Source organism: Nansenia antarctica (genome assembly GCF_963989245.1).
Source record: "Nansenia antarctica genome assembly, chromosome: 3".
In the NCBI taxonomy this organism is placed as follows: domain Eukaryota; kingdom Metazoa; phylum Chordata; class Actinopteri; order Argentiniformes; family Microstomatidae; genus Nansenia; species Nansenia antarctica.
Genome location: NC_137688.1, coordinates 85,367,633 through 85,385,198, shown reverse-complemented (window position 1 = coordinate 85,385,198; position 17,566 = coordinate 85,367,633). Strand labels below are relative to the sequence as shown.

At 43.9% G+C, this 17,566-nt stretch overlaps 1 protein-coding gene across 2 annotated transcripts in view; it reads right to left on the bottom strand.

Annotated features, from left to right (window-relative positions):
* adarb1a (adenosine deaminase RNA specific B1a) overlaps positions 1-17,566 on the bottom strand; it is a gene marked incomplete at both ends in the record, with an annotated part of 38,949 nt that overhangs the window by 8,825 nt on the left and 12,558 nt on the right. For both annotated transcript variants that reach the window (XM_080525033.1, XM_080525034.1), the window contains 2 exons: positions 831-1,756; positions 4,881-4,955. In XM_080525033.1, the coding sequence (XP_080381159.1) occupies positions 831-1,756; positions 4,881-4,955 (1,001 nt within the window). The remainder of the gene's footprint in view (positions 1-830; positions 1,757-4,880; positions 4,956-17,566) is intronic.

Genomic DNA, 17,566 nt, shown 5'->3' with positions numbered 1-17,566 from the left:
AAGGGCAAGGAACTGAAGACATCACTTTTAAGTGAAGTGTAACAGATTACAGGAGCTACTACCTTTATGGTCTTGACTGAGTTTGAGTGACAGATATCTAGATGCTTACAGCACAAACAGCTGCTTCATTGAATGACCTGTTCTAAAACGGTTGAACAGGGGGAAGCGTGTATAGTCAATAGCTGTGTTTGAATAGCTTTCAGGAGATGATGCTAATTAAGATTAAAGTGTATTTTTACACATTGTTATCTGAGAACAGGGATTACAAGCAGGGATTAAGAGATGTGGAAATAGATTTCTGTACACAAAGGATAAACTTCCAGGTTTTAACGCGCCCTGTCTTTCAAAGCTTCGTCGGGTTTTCAATTAAACCCTGTCAGAGGCTTATAATGAGGGTGACAGTCGGGAGACCACCTGTCGGTTTAACAGAAGATCTAATAGGGAGTGCACTGACTACTACCTCTCACACCCACTGCCACCGAGTGCCAAGTTTTACTACTTGTACTGCTAGTATCCTGTATTATTTCTCCCTTATGTCTTGTACTATTGTCACTTTTCTATCTTGACTTATCTTTCCTAGTTGCCTTATTGTCTTGTGCTGCAATGTCAGGAACCGAAGCCTAAGAATTGTACTCTCTTACACTTTAAACTGCCAAACTGAATCTTTTAACTGATATATCTGAAACACTGCTCCCCTTTTTATGGGCTCAAACCCTCAGAGACAGTTAACCATACTATCAAAACAATCAACAAAGAAAAACGATTTCAGAGGTGGGTCTTGTGTTATATGCTGCTAAGAATGAAACATCTCCTGTCATTGACTAACTTACCTGTGGCAGGTGCAGCTGCAGGCCTTCGCTGGGTATGGGCTGGTGAGACGGCGTCTGGTCCAGCTGCATGTTAAAGAGCGCAGAGAGAGCGGCCTGCGCGGCGCGGGCCTTAGCCAGCTTCTTGTTGCGTCCAGAACCCTGGAAGTTCTGCACGTCTACGGTCACCGACATGACAAAGTTCTTGGCGTGACTCTCTCCGCTCTCCGACACAAAGTCGTACTTGAGGCCCGGTCGCAGCTCGTTGAGGATCATGACCGGGTTCTTGCCGCTAGAGGGCGAGACGAAGGCGGAGGAGGGGGCGGGTAACGGGGACTGGGCCAGGCGGTTAGCGCCTGCGCCGGTGAGCAGGGGGTACTCTCCCAAAGAGCCGTTGCCGTTGGAGCCCGGGTAAACAGAGTCCTCCGGTTGGGCCGGCGTCTCAAAGCCGTTAAACAGCATGTCTGGGAAGTCGGCCTGGTCGGACGTGAAGTCCGTGTTGACCGTCAGCGTCCGGCCCATGGCCAGGTGCGCCTCGGAGGCGTTGGGGAACTGCACGAAGGAACGCAGCGCCTTCTCGGCCGCATTCAGCTTGGCCTTCTTTTTCGTGGGGCCTGAGCCCTCGAACAGCTGGCTGTTGACCTCCACGGTCATGACGAACACGGGGGCGTGGACCGGGCCGGTCTGAGACAGCAGCTTGTAGGCCAGCCCTGGCTTGATCTCGTTCAGCTGCATAAGAGCGTTCTTGGGCAGAATCGGCCCAGGGGTTTTCTTTCGTTTCTTAGGCCTGTACTTGGGGTGCGCGTGGCCATTATTGCCCTCCTCTAGGGGGCGCTTCCTGCTGCCCCCAGCAGCACACCCATTGGAGAGCTGTGCTGCCTCACCTGTGCCCTCTTTGGAGGAGACGTTGTCCAGGTTGCGGTTTTCCTTAACGTCGGTGCTGCTCGAACCTGCGGTGCCCAGAAAGAGTAACTTACAACGCCTTCGTTGCAGGATCTTGTAAATGCAAAATTTAGAGATTCCGTTATGTCTATTTGTAACTGAACAAGTGATGTGTGTTCCTTTGTATAGTACATTTTGGTGGCTACTGTTAAGTTACATGCAGTAAGTACATTCAGTATGCATATAGGAACTAAGCATCTATGTTAATTACTGTATAGTATTCAACATGGAACATAGTAATAGGGGTATTACAAACAGCGACCTGAAAACTCTCTATCAAAACGACACAAACAAAGGTAGGTAGATATAGAAAGGCTAGATGATATCAAGTAAATTAACCATTGAACAATTCAATTGGTCATCTAGTTCCAATGTATACAGTATCTATTAATCTAGTGAGGAAAAGAAGTCTCAGAATAACTATTGTAATAAACTGCATGACCAATTTAGCTTTAACACCATAACACGTTTTTATAATAATAGGGTTTCTCTAATTCATTCTAAGAGAATGTTTGATTGAACGAGTCTGTCTGGGGGAGGTGGCTAAAGGAACACACACCACCAGGTCCTGTTGACAAAGTCGATGGAACTTTGTGTAAATTTTCATTTATAACATCCTCCAGCAAAAGCTCGATAGGTTACTCCTTTCGGTGCTCAGGGAGGAAAGGCAACTGTCACATGACCAACTGTCACATGACCAACTGTCACATGACCAACTGTCACATGATCAACTGTCACATGATCAACCGTCACATGACCAACTGTCACATGATCAACTGTCACATGATCAACCGTCAGCAGGAGGAGGAGGTGGCAGGCTCGGAGAGAAGAGGGCCACACACTGGAGAGACATCATCACCTCTCAAAATGGAGGTGCAAGAGAAATGAATCACAAACAATGAAATAAATCTGTCTGTGACACTCCATTATACCGTATGACCAATCTCATAATCTCATCTCAGTGATCTTAATATTTTCCATGTTGTCACAATTGATTAGATGAAATAGTGATTGCTACTCCAAAGAACATCAGAGATGTTCACAATTCCTTTGTAGATAGTATGCATCGCAAGTGGCACTTTAGGTTGCTAAGAGCGCATGAATGAGAAGGAATTTGCTGGATCAATACATAAAGCTAAACTGGGATTCTGGCTTTAAAATCTGAAATGGAAATCATTAATTATGCTCATAGTAATGGCCTCATTGTAATTTATGACTTTCAAAGAGTAGGCCTACAATTCATATCGAAGTTGTCTCTGAAATACTGATCAAAGATGTTAATGTGCACCACTTCCTTTTATATGTTGTAGTATTGTAAATAGCTGTGACTTCTGACATCCTGAACAACAGTTGCACATTCTCCAATCATGGTAAGGCACTGGGGAAGTGTGCCCGCAAAACAAAGTAGAGTTCAAAAGCGAGCTAAGTTAACAGCTATCTAAAATAATAGCTAGCGAAAGCTAGCATAAACTTCCTATTCCTACTGGTAGATGTCAACAGATTTGAATCAAATCTTAATCTGAATATGAATACTTTTTTGGTGAGTAGAGTAAATTATCTGTGAAAAGGGATATTGTTGAACGGGTAGCTAGTCCTAGCTAGCAACCAGCTATAACTCTGATTGGCTAGATGGGCTGTCAGCCAATCACCACAGAGACATGCACTAGTCAGTCCTGAAGCAGTCTGAGCAGAGCTAAATCTATAAACGAATTAAAGTTGGTTTAATAAACTTTCATTTTAATGTGAACTTTGATGAGTTTGTGCTACATTGTTGTTACTTTGACATAACAAATCTCAGAAAAAACCGTCAGCCCGACTTTAAATGCGCCAACGCACACTAAGAGAAAAACACATCCAATAACATATTTTTCAATCACTTCTCTCTGGACCAAGATGTACAATATGATCATGCTCTGAAACTAAGTGCAGAGAGCAGAGAGAGAATCGACTGTGCTCACAGTCGTGTACAATAAATAACAAGCATGCAAGAGGAAATACAAACACTGAAAAACATGATGCCCCAAATGCCCCAGAGCGACAGGAGAGTGGAGTGATTACAGCTCTGAACGGAGAGAGAGAGAGAGAGACACGATTTAACAGTGCATTGGGACGGCACGGCAACTGGCACGGCAACCGGAAAAGCACTGGGCCAGATACCCATCCACCAGCACTAGGAAGCCCTTCAACAACCTTGTCGACTTCCACCCATCCGTCGGCAACTGCCGCCATCCCTCCCTGTGCAACGAGGATGTAATCCAAACTCTCTCCCATTTGGGCTGGCTTACAGGGACCCACGGAGGATTAGTGGTGTCCTTACACACATTATACAGTGTAAAGTGTGTAATGGGATCCATTTAACAGTCCTCGGGCAGAACAGTGGCAGTCAAAACAGAGCGCTGAATTTGCCATCTGCTCAGCATCTGAGCACCCTTACTCTGTTCATCACAGTTTTCCTTTTCAGCCTTTTTAGATGGTGTTTCATCCCAATCAAATTACAAAACTACATAGCATGTCTTGTTAAACCCAGTTTGCGTATTTGTATAACAGCATGCTGAGAAGCTCACACTCCGGAACTGATGACTCCAATATGAATGCCACGAGGTGCAAGAGAAGCGATTCCCTTGTTATGCTGACTTGAGCCCTGTCTGTTAACTTTATAAAGAGTACATTCATCCTTTCAATAAAGGCTTCTCTACAGTAAGTAGTTTAGGGCTGAAATGGAAGTGCCTCTCTAAATCCTGAGGCGGCGGAGGCTTTTTGTTAAGAGCAGGGGGGTCAAGCTCAGAATCCGTCTTTAAAAACGGCCTAAAATATAACGGTTATAAGGGATTAAACTCTGATCCTACCTCCTGAACAGGGAACTACAGCTGAACGACATGTTCTCAAGGACAATCCTCGACTAATACATCTGGGATAGCAGATTTAACACATTGTATTCCCCCTCATGATATCTATTCCAAACACATCATAACTGACATATTTTTGGCATCATAAAAAGAATGGCTTGTGATAACTGTGAATTGTGTGCTCTTCGTTGCACTTTGCAAGAAAAATGAGCCCATGTCTGAATTGTACAAATAGTTGAGAGCAAGGATGAGATGTGGATGAGGAGTAGAGAGAGGAGGGACTCACTCATGCTCTCCTCTTCATCCCCCTCCCTGGTGAAGAACCTCGGCTGGCCACGCAGCTGCCGCACCCCAGCTCGACCTATAGGACACACACACACACACACACACACACACACACACACACACACACACACAGATTCTTTGTAGGACACAGAAGGTCAATTGAAACTGATTTGTATTTCCAAAACAAAGAAATACATTACTCTTTAGTCATTGTAGCGACAAAGGTTCGCAGGATGTCATTCGCCAGTAAATACAACTACCTGAGATACACTAAACCTTACCTATACTTCTGGGGCAATGAATCATTTCACATGGCTAGAACCAAACACAGGGTTCCTACAAGTTTCAACAAGTCACATTTAAGACCTTTTTAAGACCTATTTGAATATAATTTTAGACCTATTCGCGACACCATATGATAGCTTTTTGTCATCCTCGAGGTGATGAAATTAGGGATTTCACTGCCATACAGACAAAAAAGGAAGCGAATTGGCATTTTTTTGGTTCCTGCTTGATTCATTTCTGAGTAAATGGATGTGGTCGTACTGATTTTCTTGCAGGATCACATTTTTAAGACCTAGCACCTCATTTTTAGACTGAATAACTGACATTTAAGACCTTTTTGGGCCATATGCATTGGATTGCTGGATTTTAGGCTTTAAGGCTTTTTAAGACCAGCGCGGGAACCCTGCAAACACCTTAGACAGAGGCTGGGAAGAGATGGAACAGCTCCTACTGCATGGTTATATGCTCATTCATATCTAAATATTCAGCAGTGGGACTAATCTTGTCCATGCTGACAGGCCATAATAGCCTTGGGCAGTCTTTTGTGACTTTAATATCCATTCCATTACCCTTCATTTTCAACAGCTCATCTGGAAAAACGCTACAGTTCACACACTTAGGATCATTTCAGAATACAGAAGACGTCTCCTGAAATCCACTCCTCCACTATTCCCCACATAGCCCTATTCATATCACGCCAATAAAACAGTGCATTGGCGTAATGTGAATAGGGCTGTGTGTGTGTATTGGGCATGTACAGTACATTCCACAAAGCTACGACTCATCATGCATCACATCATAGCCCGCCGGGCCAGAATCCCAGAGGATGGAACTTAAACAAAATATGAATACATCTTAATTCACCCTCACAATATCCTTAATTCACCCTCACAATATACTTGCAGTATACAGAGTAGATTGTCCTACAAAGACACTTTAGATTTAGATTTAGTAATCTAAAAATTAAATAGACCCCTATACTTTCTTTTATTTATTTTTCTGTTTCTTTTTCTGTTACTACTTGATATTTTCAGTTTGTAAAGCGTCTTTGAGTGTCTAGAAAAGTGCTATATAAGCTATATAAGTCTAATGTATTATTATTATTATTATTATTATTAAAGCATTATAAGAACACAGGCAACACACCACCAGTGTATAGGCCTAGCTGGTGATAAAGGGGTCGTCTCAACATCACCTAAGACCGAATCGTTGAATGGATAAGTCACCTACAGTATCAGGTGTCTTAAAATACCAGGCGTTAAGTTAAGTGTAGCCAGGACAAATGTGCACGGGAGTGATAGCGATTCTGGCGAGCATCGGACCGAGTCATGTACCCTTGCCACCGGGGGAAACGAACGTTCATGGTGATAACCTCAGCTACTATATCAACACACATGCAGACAGAGAGAGAAAGGCAGGGAGTGGAAGGAGAAGAGGAGAGGAGTGAATAAACACGATGATTGTAAAAACAGAAACAGCCTGAGGCCAGCAACACTTCAATTTCACCCAGGACATAGAATAAATAATGATAATAATAACAGTGAGTTATAAAACATTAGGCAAGCTGTGGGAGAATATCGACCGTTATCTGACATGGGCTGATTACAAAAAATAAATACAATTAAATGTAAATTGAATTAAATTTAAATCAAATCGTGATAGAAAGAAAATGCAGTGTTATATATTACCAGTTGTACAACAAATGTACAACAAATGTATATAGTCTACTCCTGTGATTATAATCTATTATCATTTATTATAATTTATTCTTGCAGTAAACAGAGCCGTTTATCATCGCAGAAATCGTATTGCATTCGTCTCCTTTACCAACGTAATGTGCAACAGAACCGATGGTAAACTAACTTCTAAATTAAGATTACAGGTATTGATTACAGAGGGGAGCTATCACTGTTGGTTTTGGGGAATGGAGCATTGCTGTTTTCGGGGGTTCTATTGAGAAAGGGTACCCTGCCACACACCTGCCCGTCCCAGCCAGCCAGCTGCAGCCTGCACCATTGTTTCAGTTAATTCTCCGAAAATGGAGCGAGACCCAATCCTTGGAGTCAAGCCCTAGAGTCAATCCCTGGAGTCTCGTCGGATTCGAGCTGAATCAAAGCTCTCAAAATAACACAACCCTAGCCTATTGCATGAAATGCGTTTCTAATAGGCCCAATTTCTACGAGCAATGTAAAGCCGGATCAATTTGGATCGTGTTTCTGAATGACTTTATCATCAATAAGATACTAATGATCCACTCTGAAATATTGAGAAGAGAATATGACAAGAGAGATTCAGTTTAAACATTTCACACACATGCTAAACAGTGATACACACACACACACACACACACACACACACACACACACACATGCTAAACAGTGATGAACGGTTCATTTAACGAATCAGATTAAATAACATTGACAGGAAGTCTAATACTGGCCTACTATAGCGCAGAATAAATTGTTGCAAAGCATCCAGAAATGATGTCAGTTGTACGCACAAGGGTTGCTGCCTCTTGGCCCATTTGTCAGCAGCCCAAGGACGAAAATGATTTGAGAGCAATCGTTCAATGTTCATTTTTGTAAATCACACAATAACACGTAGCATAAGACATTTGAATAATGGCACAAGTGTCATTGGCTTTGTAACAAACAACCAGAGATTAATTCATGTCATTGAGCTTGAAATTGATGGTTTCGGATGTGTGGTATCCGTTTTTTTAATCATCCGATAGGGCTTATGAATGATTTAGGAACATGTTGACAAACGAGGCCCATTGAACATGAGCAGCATGAGCGAGTGAGGCGCCACAGAGAACGGCCGGAGAGGGACACCTCGGGAGGAGAGGGACACCTCGGGAGGAGAGGGACACCTCGGGAGGAGAGGGAGAGGGACACCTCGGGAGGAGAGGGACACCTCGGGAGGAGAGGGAGAGGGACACCTCGGGAGGAGAGGGACACCTCGGGAGGAGAGGGACACCACGGGAGGAGAGGGACACCTCGGGAGGAGAGGGAGAGGGACACCTCGGGAGGAGAGGGACACCTCGGGAGGAGAGGGAGAGGGAGGAGAGGGACACCTCGGGAGGAGAGGGAGAGGGACACCTCAGGAGGAGAGGGAGAGGGACACCTCTGGAGGAGAGGGACACCTCGGGAGGAGAGGGAGAGGGACACCTCGGGAGGAGAGGGAGAGGGACACCTCGGGAGGAGAGGGACACCTCGGGAGGAGAGGGACACCTCGGGAGGAGAGGGACACCTCGGGAGGACCTTGGGAAATGTGGCCGTGCAGCTGTGGGGACAGGCAGGGTTCCCACACCTTCTGAAACATCCAATTCAAGCACCTTTCAAGGACTTTCGAGACTCAATTCCCTCAAATTCAGGGACCCAACACGGCATAGTTTGAGACAGACCTAGATGAGAATTTATATAATAGGAACTATCCGCTCACAGACAACAATTAAAAAGAGAGGCTTTTGAATGTAGAGGCTTGAACACTAGATGGTCTCTTGCCTTCCCTACCACAGCACAGCAAAACAATATATTGTGAAATATGTGTAAAGTTAAGCAATACAGAGACTTATTTACTAGTTGACGAGCTTAGTAAAACATTTTTGAATATATGTATTTTTGTTTTTAGAGAGAGAGAGAGAGAGAGAGAGAGAGAGAGAGAGAGAGAGAGAGAGAGAGAGAGAGAGAGAGAGAGAGAGAGAGAGAGAGGGGAATTCAAGCATTTTCAATGACCCATGTGGATTTTCAAAAACCTTTAAGGCCTTGATTTTTTTGTCTCAAATTCACAAACTTTCAAGGATCTCAAGGACCCGTGGGAACCCTGGACAGATTGCCTGTCCTGCAAACTTTCCTTCCGGAGTCGGGCTCGAGACGCAGTGACGCTCTCACCACCGACTCAATATCTCCAAGAGACCGGGGGCTGCAATGAGAGCGGTTAGGAAGGATGGGGCCAGGCCGGACCGTTTCTCCACTTCGACGGAGTCGAACGAACTGCCGGGATAGGGCATCGATAGGGCTTGGTATTTCTCAACCCCGGACGGAAAGGAGATAACAAAAATTGAACCAGGTGAAAAAAGCGCCCACCTGTCCTGACGTGAGTTGAGGCGTTTAGCCGCCTGAACGTAGGCGACGTTCTAATGATCCGTCCACACCACCAACGGGTGCGCGGCGGCCTCTAGCCAACGCCTCCACTCCAAGATTTTCCGCCAGCAGCTCACGATTTCCCACATCATAATTCCGCTCCACCGACGCAGAGTCAGAGAGGGGTCAGGTTGTATTAGGATGGGTGCAGAGGTGACGCACCTTAGCTGCTCCTCCTGAGACTATTACCACCCCCCAGCACTACGTCTCCTGAGACACCTGCTTTTCCCCCTATACTATGCCTCCTAAGACTCTACTGCCCCCCTTGTCTCTTCAGTGTCTCTATATAACAATTTAAAAAATATAAAAAGAAAACACAACGGCTGCCAGTGGCCCCTGGCCTGAGCTAGATTACGCCTCCTGCTCGAACTGGTGAGTTGACGATTCACTTCCTTAGTCTAATGTATTGATTGTAAGTCGCTTTGGAATGCCAAAAATGTAAATGTAAAAAATGCTTAAGCTCGGAAACACACGTTCAACCGCCTCCGGGAGCAAAGGCGCTTCCGGATGAGAGCTGGGAGCGGCCAGAGCACAAAAGTTTCTGATGAAACGCCTGTAAAAGTTTGCAAACCCCACAGGAAGGGTTCCATCTGCTCCATCGAGGACGGTTGGAGTCAGTCCAGCACCTCGAGCACCTCGGCGGAGTCCATCTGGAGATGGTCCCTTGGTCACGATGAACCCCAAAGAAGGCGACCGTGTCGACATGGAATACGCCTTTCTCTCCCTTGACGAAGAGGCGGTGTTCCAGGGGGAGCTGGAGAACCAGATGGACACGCTGTTTCTGTTATCATATTGTTTCTGTTATCATATTGTTTCTGTTATCATATTGCTGTTTCTGTTATCATATTGGGTGATATTTCTTGAAAAGATGAGGATGTCTTGTAAATAAACAAACACACAGTGGTCAAAAAAGTCCCGGAGAACGTCATTAACCAGCGCCTGGAAAACCACAGGCCACATTGCCTCCCTCATGACGTTATTCTTGTTTTATATTCATGCTTCGTTAAACAAATGTTTGTGCGCATTGATTCGTGTGCTGGCGTCTTTATGTGAACAATTGCATCCATGAGAACTTAAGAGTTCGCTCCGTTTGGAAGATACTAAGTCACCTTATGTTAGACCTAACTAACCCAACAGTAAATATCATTCCTATACTTAAGTTGCAGAAGAAAGAGAAAGAGAAAGTAAGAGATGGAGAAATAGCACCTCTGGCCACTAGGTGAAATGAGGACACTGTTGCTTTTGCAGACACTACCTTAGTGAGAAACCTTTGAGATATCTAAGTAAAAAAATTAATAAAATGAAACTCATGGTGACCATTTAAATGCAATGGAATGCTCATGATGGTAAAAGTATGCAGCAACAAAAAGCTGCATTCAAGTTCATAAATGCCAGACTACACATTGCTCTGTTGAACTGATGTGCAGAGAGTGTTAAATTCTGTTTTTTTAATTCATAAATGATTTATAGACATATACAATACATAAACAATACCTTCAACCGTCCAAAAGCAAGCAAGGCACAGAATAAGGTTGGAGCATCAAGAGGGGCAATGCAGCACACCCTCCATATTGAAATGATACATTGTCTATTGTAAAAAGATCAAAGCCTGGAGAGGGATACACATATTCTACCCATAAGCACACGACAGAGCACTAAATAGCCAAATTAATCTAGCCTAATGGTGGGTGACAGAAACAATGCTACAGCCATTATCAATCCCACAGACAAATAGGGCCAGTTTCACAGACAAGGCTTAAGGACTAGTCTTGGGATAAATCACACTTTCAATGTAAAATCTCCACTGGAGATGCTTTTTACTCTAAGTTTAGGCTTAAGTGTTTAGGCTTAGTATATAAAAATGATAATAAAAATATAGTGGAAAAAAAAGCGTTGTCTGTAAAACCGGCCCATACTGTACAAGACTGGTTTTGTTACTGGGACAATTCCACGGTAATAGAACGATGGAGTCGTTTCTTTCACTTTCAAACGTTTGCCAAACAAAACCTCTTCTACATGGAGCCCAAAAGGGTTAACCCTTGCTTAAAGGGTCAACCCACAGGGAGAGTCGAAGAACCCTTTTAGGCCCTGTTCAACCTGTACAATCACTTATGTAGCCAATTCAATTTCAGTAATTCAGTTGCAGATTTGATTTGGAATTCTTTTGTTTTCTTCCATTATCTTCGTCCTCCTTATGAGGCAGAGCAACTTGAAAATATCTCGCAATTGTGGGTTTTTGGTAACAAAATTACCCTGAGACTGGGCAATGATTCTTGAACTTAAAGAAGCCAGATCATTTTCTAAAAGCAAAAAATAAGTGTTGATATTTGTTGACCGGGTTCTATGCTTGATCACTGAATGAGGTTTGACACCTTTAAATACTTCTCATGGCTCGAAGCCTTTGCATATTCCTATTCTTATGATGGAAGATTTTAGTTGCTTGTTTCCCGAAAAGATATACTCTCAGCTTTCATTTGACACTCAATGTGATATGCTCTGACAACAAGTGTTCCATTTTGGACCTCAGTAGAGTACATTCAACTCAAAATGCTGGAGGAAAAACAACCTGTGTTCAACTCAGAGCCTCAGGCTGAGGAAACCTGAGCGATAACGTAGCGATAACGTTTGATTGATTGATTGAAAACTTTATTAGAAGATTTGCAGAAGTAGGTACATGAAAGTACATATTACATACAAGGTCAACTAACAGGATAAAAACCCAAGAAAGCCACTGGCTTATTTCAATTGGGGTCCTTGATTCTCAATTCATCGTTATATACGTAGCATTCCAGCAAAGGGAATAGTAAAAGCAACCAGCCTGCAAGTCGTCCTCTAGGTGAGATAAGACGAAGCTGATGTGTGGCAGGGACGTTTCATTAGTGACAAAGCTTTGAAGTGGATGCATTTGATAAGCAAAACCAACAGAAAAACAGCCGGCTCAAGCTAACAAATTCAGGGTAGCCTTTACAGACACAACGTGTTAAGGGAATACATTAACCATATCACTTCAATAGAACTCTTTTAAGAGAGAGCGACCTAGATATACAATACAACAACATACAGACGGAGAAGGATGTCAAACTGAAAAGTTTGGCCTTTCTCATTCATAATCAATTATGTTTGAGAGCAATCTGCCTCTGGAATGAAAAGAGAGGATATAAGTACTACATTTTAGAATTGAAATAAAAGTGCCCATGGAATTTACTTTGTCTTACAATGTGTGCAATTTACACAGTGGAAGAGAGAGAGCGCATGGCAATAAGGACATTAGATATAGAATAAGGTATTGCGATTGGTTTATCCGATGTGATTGAGAATTACGAATTTAGAATTTTGACAGTGTCATACATCAGAGTATGGAAAAGTATTGTCAATTGTATATTGAGTATTAATTTTCTTTTTGTTGCAGATCATGCAATAAAATCAAGGAAATGAAATGACAAACATAAGAATTGATCTGTCATTTAAGCATTTGCATTACATTTTTCAATGTGGTAGTAGTGTACCGGAGAATAGATTTTGCTTTCACTTTTTCAATTTGGCAGGCATTATGCATACTCAATCATAAATATGATAATGCAATACAGAAAGATGAAAATTGACCAGGTGCTGCTGTAACCTCAAACCTTACGATGTTTTACCTCTGAACACATTCTTGTCTTAACAAACTGCAACCCCACACTTTTCACCTTTAAAACAAAGTGATGGGCCAGCCAATTCCGACTTTAAGCAGCTTTAAAGTTGATTTCTCTACACATAATAACAGATAGTCGTATTGTGATCATCAACATGAAAGAAGACATTTATAATAGAGGGGATTTAGTCAGTGCACCTTAGTGAATAAAATGCAGCACTCAAACATTTCCTCTCAACCCACCCCCACCCCTCCACCCCCCACCCCCACCCCTCCACCCCCCACCCCTCCACCCCCCACCCCCGCCTGTCACAAAGTCATCACCGTCTCCCCCTCCACCAGGCTGCCCCCTTTAAGCCACCCCTCTCACCGCCAGGCAAAGCGCTCTGCCATTACTATTGATAAGGGACAGTGGCGCCGCTGTTATTCCACGTTCTCGGTTAATCAAGAAACTGCCACTCTACATGTCATCCACGGACATAAATAAACACATGCCCCCACGAGAAATTACCGGATCATTATCGTTGCTATCTTTAGCTGACAGAGAGGGTTTGCCTCTGTGACGCTCTTAGCACGGGGATCTCCTTGTGTAGGGGCACTTCCCCAGCCCGGCCTTGTCCTTTTATCTGGGATGTGTCCTGTCAGACGCGGTGACAGTAAGCTTCACATTTGCATCTACAGTACAGAGGATTTGTGGACAGACGCAACCTACGACGCCGTCAGTTCTCCTCATAACCTTGTCTCTAAAATGTCTTCATCTTTATTAACTCTCCCTTTCACGTCAATAAAAAAATAAAAATAGTGGTAAATGGACTGCACTTATATAGCGCCTTTATCCAAAGCGCTTTACAACGGCCTCTCATTCACCCATTCACACACACATTCACACACCAATGGCGACACAAGCTGCCATGCAAGGCGCCGGCCGGCCCGCTCACTGGGAGCAATTTGGGGTTCAGTGTCTAGCCCAAGGACACTTCGACATGTGGCCAGCCGGGGCTCGAACCACCGATCTGCCATCCTTGCGATCATGAGACGGCGGCTCTACCTCCTGCGCCACAGCCGCCCCAGACACACCTGGCCTGAAAGCCTCAGTATTGCCTTGGCCCTCCAGCTTGGCTGTTCACAATAAAGAGTGTGTCTGTCAGCGCCTGAATGTGGTCTCTCCCTGACATAAGGAGCACCTGTTGCGATATGATATCTGGGTATACCCAGCACTCAAGTTGAGGGGGGATGCAACCCCACACAAATAAAAACGGTCAAAATCATCCCCCTTCGAAAACTGCCATCCCCCCTTTCCATCCCTTATGAACAGCCCAGAAGATCACCGGCGCCCCCCTCTCCTCTCTGGAAGAGCTGTACAACACACGCTGTCTCAGGAAGGCCTCCAAGATCTCCAGGGACCCAACCCACCCTGGGTACGAACACTTTACCCGGCTGCCCTCGAAAAGGCGGTTCAGGACCTTGGCCGCAAGGACAAACAGACTGAAGAACAGCTTCTACCACAGGGCCGTCCAGGCCCTGAACACAGCAAAGACCTAGGTTCTGGGCCCTGGACAGTCTGGACGGATTGATGGCAGCTGCTGGACTGAAAAAAATCAGGTGTAGTGCTGAGACACAAATATGTACATTTCAAGCCTGCAAACTGCGACACTTTAAATAAATGTGCAATAACACTATGTACAATATGACAACCCTAGTCGTCTATCTGTACAGTATAGTATAGCGGATAGTGTACATAGCCTTTATTTATGTAAACCAGCTCCTTCCCTTCTTGTGTTTTTTAAAAGTGTTTTTTTTTCTTTCCTAACACCAGGGGAGCCACCCCTCCTAAATTTCGTTGTTTGGTACCTGTACTGTAGCAATGACAATAAAGACCATTCATTCATTCATTCATTCATTCATTCATTCATTCATTCTATCAATGAACGTGGTATTACTGCTATTTCAACATTTAGGTTTGTGCATATTGAGTCACATACTGTGGGCGAGGGGGCACGCACACATGCAATGACATTTTTACCAAGTCACTGACACTGAAGTCACTGACGCTGTGGGGATGCTAAAATTGTCCCCATATGATAAAATCCACCATCCCCCCCTGATTTTCTTTTACAACTTGAGTACTGAGTCTAACGGCAGCCTTCGGACCACAGTCGGACCGGTCCTCCACCTCCAGCAGGGTCCGTTCCTCTTCTCTCTGACACTGAGCTGGAGGCAGCGCCGCTCCTGCCGGTCCTCCACCTCCAGCAGGGTCCGTTCCTCTTCTCTCTGACACTGAGCTGGAGGCGGCGCCGCTCCCGCCCGCTCCGGCTCCACATGTGTCAGAGCCATAATGGTGTTCGTTCGTTGCACAAGGGGGGGGGGGGGGGGCAGATGAGTGTTACTGAAAGGGCAGCAGCCTCCCTATCCCCCTGGAAGAGGTTTCATTAGGCAGCTCTGTGTCGGCACCACGGACAGTGGTCACACCAGGCTTAGATCAGTGCAGCGTAGCACAGCAGGTCACTGAGATGGTCAGAACATGATCGGTGACCATGGAGACAGACGTGCTGCTGTGATTTGCCCATTGCAGAAGACTGTATGTATCTCCCCGGGAGGGGGTCAGACACAAGCAACATGGGGGTGGATGTGTTTTTTTTGTTTTTTGTTTTTTTGGATATCATATCAGATGACAAAAGTTTAGTTTATTTTGGGGGTTTTGTTTCCCCTGCCCCAACCCTCCCCTAAAAAGAACATTGTAATTATATGTTATTATTATTATTTTATTTTTTATTTTTTTGCCCAGCCACCATACCCCCCTCCCCCATCAGAAGACCTAAAAAAAGTACTTTGTTTATTTTATTCATTTGGACAGTTATTAAAAGTATAATATAATAATATAATATAATATAACAATAATAATAATAATAATAATAATGATAATAATAATAATAACAATAATGATAATAATAATAATAGTAATAATAGACCAGTAGGTCTCTCAGGTCCTCTGACCAGGGTGTGTTGGTTGTCCCCCGTGCCAGATTAAAAACCAAAGGTGATCGAGCATTCCAAACCGTGGCTCCCAAACTTTGGAATGCTCTTCCCTTGGATCTTAGATCAGCGGTTCTCGGTCGGAGCATTTAAAAAACAGCTCAAGACTGTCCTGTACAGACAGGCTTTTGGCTAACCCCAAAAGCCTGTCTTTTTGTGTCTTGTTATTATTTGTTGTACACTTGTTATTTGTTTCTTGTTTTTATCTTCACTTGTTTACCTATTTCTTTTAACCTGCTATTACTTTTGCTCTTTAATTATGTTTTTATAGCCTATGTAAAGCACTTTGTGACCGCTGATCTGTGATAGGTGCTATATAAATAAACTTTACTTACTTACTTTATTATTATTATTATTATTATTAGGTACTAGGTACTTATACATTGTTTCCAAAATCCATAATCCTGTAGTACATGGTAAGATATATTACATTTTAATTGGTATCATTCTTTCAATTAGTTTTTAATTAGGGGTGGATGTGTTTTAATTAGGGAGCAGGGGGTTTCAGCAGGATGGGATAGAGGATTGAGGTGCATATTGTCATGAGGATATTCTAAGCCCTTCTCAGGCCAGCTGTTTCTGTGTAGGATGAGCCACTGTGGTTATGGATGTCCCACGTCACAAGTGGCTTTATGTCAGATTGGCTGTCTCTCTGTAGAGAGCTAGCGGTCAGATTGGCTGTCTCTCTGTAGAGAGCTAGTGGTCAGATTGGCTGTCTCTCTGTAGAGAGCTAGCAGTCAGATTGGCTGTCTCTCTGTAAAGAGCTAGTGGTCAGATTGGCTGTCTCTCTGTAGAGAGCTAGCAGTCAGATTGTCTGTCTCTCTGTAGAGAGCTAGCAGTCAGATTGGCTGTCTCTCTGTAGAGAGCTAGTGGTCAGATTGGCTGTCTCTCTGTAGAGAGCTAGCAGTCAGATTGGCTGTCTCTCTGTAGAGAGCTAGTGGTCAGATTGGCTGTCTCTCTGTAGAGAGCTAGCAGTCAGATTGGAGATAGATAGTAGTCCTTGAACGATATTCAATGATATTGTCAACAAGACAGTGATCTAACGCTCATATTCCTCCCATCTCTGCCCATCCCTCCTCTTGAATTACAATTACACCACAGCTATCATCAAATACATCATACCAATGGAATGGATGAATGCATGGGAGGGTGAGTGACTGCCAGCCTCTACGTGTACATCACTATAAGGATGATTGAGCAGAAAGGTCACATATCCTGCTGCTAGCCACCATTTTGATTTTACATGCAGGATTTTTTGAATTTTGTGAACTTTGGTAAAGAAACACCACAACGAGTTTAGCCAAGCTAAGGATACATTGAATAATGATATTGGTTGACAATATGATACTTTCTTCATCATCTCACATGACATAAAGTCAGATTTTTTTCACGGGGCTGATTTATGAAGCGTTTGGACAGCACATACATACTGAGGAAAACACAATGCAGTTAGTGCACACAATACACAACGGCGCACAACACTTTTCGTCGTCTTTCAAAAGTCACAAGGACTCAATTAGATCCGAGGAGGCCTCGTCTAAAGCCTCCTTTCATTAGTGGAATACCAGAGCTGACTTTTTCGACAGGATT